The 8,772-nt window shown below is 28.9% G+C and overlaps 2 protein-coding genes across 2 annotated transcripts in view; one reads left to right on the top strand and one right to left on the bottom strand.

Moving 5' to 3' along the window:
• LOC107627243 (late embryogenesis abundant protein 1-like) overlaps nucleotides 1-519 on the bottom strand; it is a 1,141-nt gene extending 622 nt beyond the window's left edge. The window contains exon 1 of the mRNA XM_016330095.2: nucleotides 413-519. Within this exon, the coding sequence (XP_016185581.1) occupies nucleotides 413-454 (42 nt within the window). The 5' untranslated portion in view covers nucleotides 455-519. The remainder of the gene's footprint in view (nucleotides 1-412) is intronic.
• LOC107627244 lies at nucleotides 6,881-8,365 on the top strand. Its single transcript, XM_016330096.1, has one exon. The coding sequence runs from the start codon at nucleotides 6,881-6,883 to the stop codon at nucleotides 8,363-8,365; it is 1,485 nt and encodes a 494-aa protein (XP_016185582.1).

Consider the following 8,772-nt stretch of genomic DNA (forward strand, 5'->3'; position numbering starts at 1 on the left):
ATTAATTTATCATAATTATATTTTTTATCATTTTTTTAATTATGTGTAAAAGAAAAAATAGACATATATTAAATATTTAATTGTTTATTATATTTTATATTCAATTTATTATAAAATAAAATATAAACAAATTAATTTTTGTATCTTTATTTTTTGTGTTTTATCTCATTCTATTTTTAAAATTAAATGTAGTCTTACTGTTAAATATTTTTTGTTCTTGCTTGGATTCAACCAATTCCTTAGGCTATGAGGCCAAGATATTTGCCAACCTAACCAATCTTATGTTGGTTAATGAAAGATAAATTAACAAGAACATGTCCTTCCAAATTCAAAAATATGGAATAACATATAGCACTAAAACGTGTAAAAGTTGAAAATTGAAAAAAATAAAAAATAAAAAATGAATTTTTACCTTAGCTTGGCCTGCATTGTAGCTTTGTTGGGCACTTGACATGATTTGTTTCCTTACTTGAAAAACAACAAAGGATGTAAGAAAACTTGATGAAGGTTACTTTGTGTTATCGGTAGTTTTTGCTACTATTGAAATCGTTCTATAAGGTATTTATAGTGTTTTGGTACCTTGCTCTTCGTTTAGTTTATGAGATCAGAGGAAATGCACAAATGTAGAATCCTTTCTCGTCAATGATGAGCGCATTTTTCGCCATAGGCCTTCTGCTCTCCACAAGAGAAAAACTAACGCATTCAAAGATTTGGTGAATAAATTCCCATCCATATATCCATGATTTCAGAGATGATAAATAATGTAGATTTTATAAAACCACAAACTATTAGTAAGTGTACCGAATTGTATCAAATCTATTCTATTATATAAAAATTGGGTTTGTGCACTTAATGATGGAGCTGACGTGGCATGTTTCTGAGAGTGTTTCCGAATTTATTTCTTTTAACTCATTAAATACAAGTTATTACGATAAACTAACTATATTAATTAATTGATTTGATTAGATATTTAAATATCATTTAATTTATTATAATTTATATCAATTTGATTTGGTAGTATTTTTTAATTTATTTCTTTTAATTTATTAAACCAAATTTATTTTGTGTACTAATTAATTAATTTGATTAATTTATTAGTCATTAAAATAATAAATGTATGAATAAAATAGGCAATTGAAATATTTTCAACTAATAATTAAATCAAATAAAATCATATCATATATATTGAGCTAAATTCAAATCATGTGAATTAAGGACTAAATTAAAATGAGATAATTTCTTACTTATTCAAGTTGAGTGCAATCAATATAAATTAATTTTGTTAGATAATCATAGTTGTCTGGTCAACTATATATAGATGGTCACATAAAATTATAAGAATCGTGATTTTTATCACTCTTACTATTTCAATTCAAAATTATAAGAATCGCGATTTTTATCGCTCTTACTATTTTATATTCAATTTCTATTACTGTGGATGGAAGTTGACCTGTAACAATTCAAAATGGCCAATGTATTTTTTTATAGTATTAGATAGAAGAATATTTGTTAAAATGAATATATCCATTGTAATGAATTTTTTTTCAATTGTTATATTTTTATGTCAGTCGTGTAAATTCTTTGAAAGTAGAAGATAATAAAATAGGTTGACTTTAATATCATTAGAAACTAAATTTAATAGTTCAAATAAGCACCACTAATTATGTTAAAAAAGTAATTTTATAATAATAATATGATTTGCATATTAATTTTTTTTGAGTAAAGTCATTTCAAAATTAAATGTAGAAATTAGACTCAATTACGCTAAAATTTTAAAGGTAATATAGAATTTGACAACAAAAATAACATTCATTCAGGAAGTACATTTATTTATGGTTATTTCCTAATTATAAATAATAATAAGACTTATGAAAAAATATTAATATCATCATTTTTATTATTAAATCATAATATTAGGTAGTTGATAGTTTTATAGGCAGAAATTATTAAGTAATTACGTAAAAATTTACAACAAACAAGCAATAAGGATTAAGAAAAAATCGATTATATAATACCAATTTGATAATTAAAATATGTCACATATCATATTCTCATATATTCTACTTATTATCTATTCTATTATATAAAAATTAGGTTTCTGCACTTAATGATGGAGTTAATGTGACATGCTTATGAGAATGTTTAGCGATTTGTTTCTTTTAACTCATTAAATACAATTTATTAATAAATTACCTATATCAATTAACTGATTTGATTAGATATTTAAATATCACATAATGTATTATAATTTATATTTGTTAACGGAGGTTTTAAAAAAATACTGTAAATTTGAATTTGAAAACAAAACATTTTATTTTATTTTATTAAAAAAATTATTAACGGGAGTTTTAATTTTAAATATTAGGGTTTTTAAAAACCCCCTTAAATTAAAAACAATTTGCCCACACAATCTTACAGGCGCACAAACCTCTTCTTCCCGCGAAACCCAATTTTTTCTCCTCCCACCCTTTTCTGCTCCCACTCTTCTAACATTGTAACTGCTTCTGAATTTCTTCATTGATTGCTGCTGTTCGTCATTGTGCCTCGCGTTCGTGTTGCTGCTGCTGTTAGCGGGCGCGTGTTGCTGCTGCTGTTCCTGTTCACATTCGGGTTCGGGTTCGTCTTGCTGCTGCTGTTCACGTTCCATTGCTGCTGCTGTTCGCGTTCATAGTGGCAGCTGTACTTTTATACAAAGGTAACAATTTTGTAGCATATACAGATGGAAAAAGTTAGGGTTCATACGCTCATATTTGAATTGCATGTGTGATAAATAAAAGAGGGATTTGTTGCCATGGTTATACAGAACTTTGTTTATTTAGGTTAATGTGTCCTCCATTTAAATGAATTGCTGCTTGAGTCTCTCTTCAATGCTAATTCTTGATTCTGTACTGCTTTATTATTGTTCTGTTTTTACTTTTTTTTCTAAACTTCATATTAAATCGATAGAAGGAAAACAGAAATAAAAAATTTGAATACAGAAGGAAAAAAGAAATAAATGATAGACAAGACAAGTGAATTCACCAAAAAATAAGTATTTCTAATGTGCGTCGACTTCAATATCTTCGATGTACAATATATGTCCGTTCTTAGAGCTTATAGTGCTTTCGATGTTCTTTAAATGTATTTGTTGTCAATACGGGGTGCTTTCATATTGGATCGGAGCACACATGTCCAGCACTTGTTGTATATGATACAAGAGATTTTCAGTAATAACTCATCACTTTCTGATAGAGATCACAAATAATCATGTGGGGATAAGGTTATCTTTGAAAAATTGAGAGATTTCATATCATATTTATGTTCTCATACAATTTAGTCACTTGCAATTTGCAAGTGTAATGTTTATTAAATGTTATTTTACGCAAGAATTTTATACTACCAATTGATTAAACTTTTCCCATGATTTAGTGGTTGCTAATATATCAGTACTTGTTTTGGATGAATCATATATGGGACACAGCCTTTGAATACTTTTCCCCTATTCTTTACTTCCCACAATGATCCCTCTCTCCATTTCTGCAATTTTTCAATCTCTTTCTCAATACAAACAAAGATATTGATTAATTAAAAGCATAAAATAGTTTAGTTAATTTAATTTGGTTATCTAGCTATAGCTGTTGTCAGTTCTTGCTGAATGACTTATTGTGGCTGAACAATTTGGATTAGAGTTGATTATTCCTTCCCATAGAAAATATAAAATATATTCATTATTTTTCTTATCTAACTCACTGTCTTCTCATCACTTCTCAATAATGGTAAAATTTTAATAAATATATATCTAGAATGCATTAACCAATTAAAAAAACATCAATGGAACCAAAACCTGATTTCCACGCCAAGAGAAATGAAGCTCTATACTTGAGCTTCCAAAAACGCTGAGTTAACTCTAAACCAATGTTATACTAGAAACCAAGATATAACGAAAAATAAATCCGTGACTTTTCTTCCTAATCTCTTAATTTCTCTCATGTGATATTATACTAGTTTTATTCTTCTACAGAAATGAGAAAGAAGAACCAAATAACCTAAGATATGACTCAAGAATAATCTATGACATAATAGTCAGATTTAGAAAAAAAAAATCAGAAGTAGAATAATAACTTACTTGTAAAAAAGAGGAAGAATGTCTTCCACAAAACGTGTTTGCTCAATGCTTCATCTCTTTCTCTCAATTTTTGTTGATACGTATGCTTGCTCATATAACTTCTAGCAGCTTTCTTTCCAATCCAAATCTGTTGCATTACTCTTTTCTTTCCTGTCCGCCGTTGCCATTTTGCCAGTTGCTAAACCACACATTTTATTTCATTTATTGGTGTCACCATATTATTTTCTTTTGTGAAAAATCTTAGAGAACATTTATTATTTTTTATTATTATTTTAGTTATTAATTTAACTTTTTTAATTTAATAATTTAACAATATACTCATATTTTTAAAAATTAATCATTAATTAATAACAAAAAACAATAAATTTTGATGAATTTCTAATATTCTTTTCTTTTTATTTCTCATATGTCAAGATTATATAATCAATTTGACTCTCAAGTCCATGTTACCATGATAAAATGTTATCTATATCTATCTATTATTATACTACTAGCTAGGTTCCAAAAAGAAGACAACGTCTTAAGATTCTTAATTAAATTCTTGGCTGACTACTATATATGGTGTATTAATAGTTTTGATTCCTACTAGAGTACTAGAGTACTTCTACTATGTAGGTTTATTTAATAGAAAATTGGAGGACTATAAACTAGTAATACATTAAAAGAAAAGACAAAAAAACGTTAGCATAAGCCTTCGATTGATATTTGGCTATAGGCCTTGATGAGATCAATAATTTTTTAGAACTCTGTGAGTGGATATTGAAGATAATATCTTAGTAATTTGTTAGATGTTATTGATTTTTTTGAATTTGATATTTAGCTTGTTGAAAGGTGAAATGGTATTTAGATACTCCAAGCTCATTTGAAACAAAGAATGCTTTATGCTTCATTAACTTGGACTTCCTCATTTCTCAATTAAAATCTGTTGAAAAAATTTGAAGCAAACCTAATATGGGAAATTTAAAGCTTTTAATTTTTATAAATAACTTTTTTTTTCTATTTTCCTCTCCTATCCCTAGCATGATGTTCTATATTGAGAGAAATTATTTTTTCTGTTCTTGTTATACCAAGAGCTGAATTTTTTCGTAACCTGTTAGGTAGAATTTAATGTTGCAAATTTCATTTGTGGGAATTGATTAAAGAAAATTAGGTGCTAAATTTGTAGATAGAATGAGAAAATCTAGATGATTAAATTGTGAACATAAAAAATAGAAATAGTCAGTTTTGACTTATTTTGACAAGTCCATATAATGAAACTCTTCTTGAAAGCTCCATAGAATACCTTGCCATCTATATATACGAGTCAGTGCCACAATCACTCACAGTTATTATTATTAGTGGTATGAATCTTATTATCATGTACTACTAATTAATAACAAAACATTAGTTACATGCTTAAGATGCATTCTTTTTTATTTGATTAATATGCATATTGTAACGATAATAATAACGACCCTTGAGTTTTTATTTATCTTGGGATGCCTAAGTTGTAATGTTTGTCTCGCTGTGTCAGTTTTGTATTTAAATTGAGTTCATCCTGTCTTAATTGAAGTTAAAATAAAGGGAAACGTTTTTTTTTTTATAATTGAGCTTTTTATGTTGCATTTTGTTATTCAAAATTAAAGTTTTCATTTGCCGATGCTTATACTAAACTGTTTTAATCTTTTTTTTTTTTGAAAATTGTTTGTATCTGAATAGTTTATTTGGCATATTTGTTGCTCTTATTTCACGGATACATTCGGTTCTAATCCAATTTATTCTGTCGAATCCTTTTACAAGATAATTCTCTGACTCAATAAAGTAGTTACATGTTCTTTATTCTAAATAAAATAGTTATAATTGTTAAAATTCTATGTATCTCATTTTTGGAATTTTATTTTTGAAATACCTATCCTCCCTTCTAGGTTCTAGTGATTTTTTTGTTTTTCTAGTTTTTGGTTTATTTAACTGCTTGACATGACGAAACTTCAAAAATATTTTTAAACAGCTAAAACTTGAACATAAAAAACACATAGTAACATTTACATGTAAACAAAATTTATAAAATATAACACTTTTTATAGTTTCTTACCACATAAAAATAAATGATTAACTGTATAAATAAATATTTTAAAATACTTTAGAATGGTATTCTTCGAGCCTTGAAGGGTTTAAAATATCCAATAATTAAATTAGAACTTAATTTTTTATAGTTAGAATGGTTGACATAAAAACTTATAATATTTATTGAATATATTTTTGATAAAAATTTAATTAAAAAACTAACCAAGTATAAACTAAAACGAAATTAATTACATATAAAATAATTATTCAAGTCCTTAAAGGTGATATGAAAAAATATATCTACTTAGAATTTAGTATAAAAGATTAAAACTTAAAAAGTTGTAAGTTGTTAAAATTCTCTATTAGTCTACACCAATAAAACACCACCAATACTTAAAGAATATTAAAATATTTGTGTGTAAAAAACTTAAAAAAATCAATGAGACATAAAATAGCATTCAAAAATAAATTACTTATTATAATGATTATGATAACGAGTTTTAATGTATTAATTACTGTAAAAAAATAAATTAATTATTCCTTTTCAATGTTACAACTTAGTTTACTTTTTGGTTGCATAAATTAGTTACAAATGGATAGAACTTGGATTGAAAAATCTCGAACAACAAAAGAATACAAGGACGGCATAAATGGATTCTTGGATTTTGCTTTTGCGAGAGCGGCCATTTCGGATAGAATATGTTGTCCATGTCCACGATGTACGTTTGAAAAATGGCAAAGAGACCAGTTCAGGATCACTTGCTCTTAAAGCCGTTTACCAAGAACTATCTTGTTTGGAATCGTCATGGTGAGATACAACCTGCTGAGCCAAGTAGTATAGAAGTGCAAGCGACACCATATCAAGAGAATCCATTAAACACATTAATGAATGATGTATTCGGCCACCATGGGGATGAAGGTATAACGGGAGTGAATGATGCAGTTATACACAATGGAGGCAAAGACATCGCAGATGAAAGATTACATGAAGCCTCTTTTGATGGTAGCGAGTTCAATGAATTTGTAAGAGATGGAAATGAAAAGTTGCACGAGGGCAGTAAATGCACAAATTTAGAGTTTATAATAAAATTGTATCACATAAATGTTTTGTGTAGAATAAGCGATAAAGCCATGACTATGATATTGAACTTGTTGAGAGATACATTTGATGGAATACGGTTGCCTTCTAGTTTTTATTTGGCCAAGCAAGTAATCTGCAAACTTGGCTTGGAATATACCAAGATAAATGCTTGCCTAAATGATTGTATGTTATATCTAGATGACAATTCAGATAACGTACAAGATACATGCAAGTATTGCGGTATATCTAGATGGAGCCTTAAGAAAAAAAAGAAAAAGCAAGCTGCAAAAGTTTTGCGATACTTTCCACTGAAGCCAAGGTTAAAAAGATTATATATGTGTAGCAAGACAGCTGAGCACATGCAATGGCATAATTCTGCACCTGCAAGAGATGGATTACTGAGACATCCAAGGGACAGCCAAGCATGGAAGGATTTTAATGCGACGCACACTTTGTTTGCCGAAGAGCCACGAAATGTTCGCTTAGGTCTTGCAACTGATGGTTTTAATCCCTTTGGAGCCTTGAGTTCTACTAATAGCATTTGGCCTGTGTTCCTAATTCCATACAATCTTCCACCTTGGATGTGTATGAATCACACTTCTTTCATCTTATCAATGGTTATTCCAGGAAGGAAGTCTCCGGGAAATAAGATAGATGTGTACTTGCAGCCCCTTATAGATGAATTGGAAGATTTGTGGAATGATGGTGTGGAGACCTTTAACTCATCATCTAGAAACACATTTAGAATGCATGCATCTCTTATGTGGACAATAAGTGATTTTCCTGGGTTAGGTATGCTATCTGGTTGGAACACACACATTGGTTTAGCTTGTCCCTCTTGTAACTTTGATTTTTATCCTTGTTATCTCCGTCATAGTTCTAAATGGTGCTTCATAGGTCATAGACGTTTTTTGGGAAGAAATCATAGATTTAGACTGAATCGTGTTCATTTTGATGGAAGCATAGAGGAGCGTGGTCCACCTAAGAAGTTATCAGGTGTTGACATTCTTGAACAACAACAGGGTGTTGAAACACGAGATCAGCAACGGAAAGAATCTCATAGTAGTGGGAAGAGACCTCGACGAGAAGTCAAGCAGTGGAACAAGCAAAGCATTTTCTTTGATCTTCTGTACTAGAAAACCAATTTGTTACGTCATAATCTGGACTTTATGCACATTGAGAAGAATGTGTGTGATAACATTTTGTACACTTTGCTTAATGATAAAGCAAAATCGAAGGACAATCTCAAGGCACGGAAAGATTTGAAAGAAATGGGCATAAGGCGAGATCTCTGGCCACGTGACAATGGATCATATCATTTATCTTTATTTTCACTAACACGTGATACCAAGAAGCTTTTTCTTTCGGCTTTGAAGAATGTTGTGCTACCAGATGGATACTCAAGTAACATTTCGAGATGTGTTGATGAAGGACAGAAAAAAAATTTTGGATTGAAAAGTCATGACTGCCATATTCTTTTGGAGGAATTATTACCAATAGCAATTCGTCATTTGCTGCCAGATCATGTTACCGCGGTATTGGT

This window comes from Arachis ipaensis, chromosome B02, assembly GCF_000816755.2.
Source record: "Arachis ipaensis cultivar K30076 chromosome B02, Araip1.1, whole genome shotgun sequence".
NCBI lineage: Eukaryota > Viridiplantae > Streptophyta > Magnoliopsida > Fabales > Fabaceae > Arachis > Arachis ipaensis.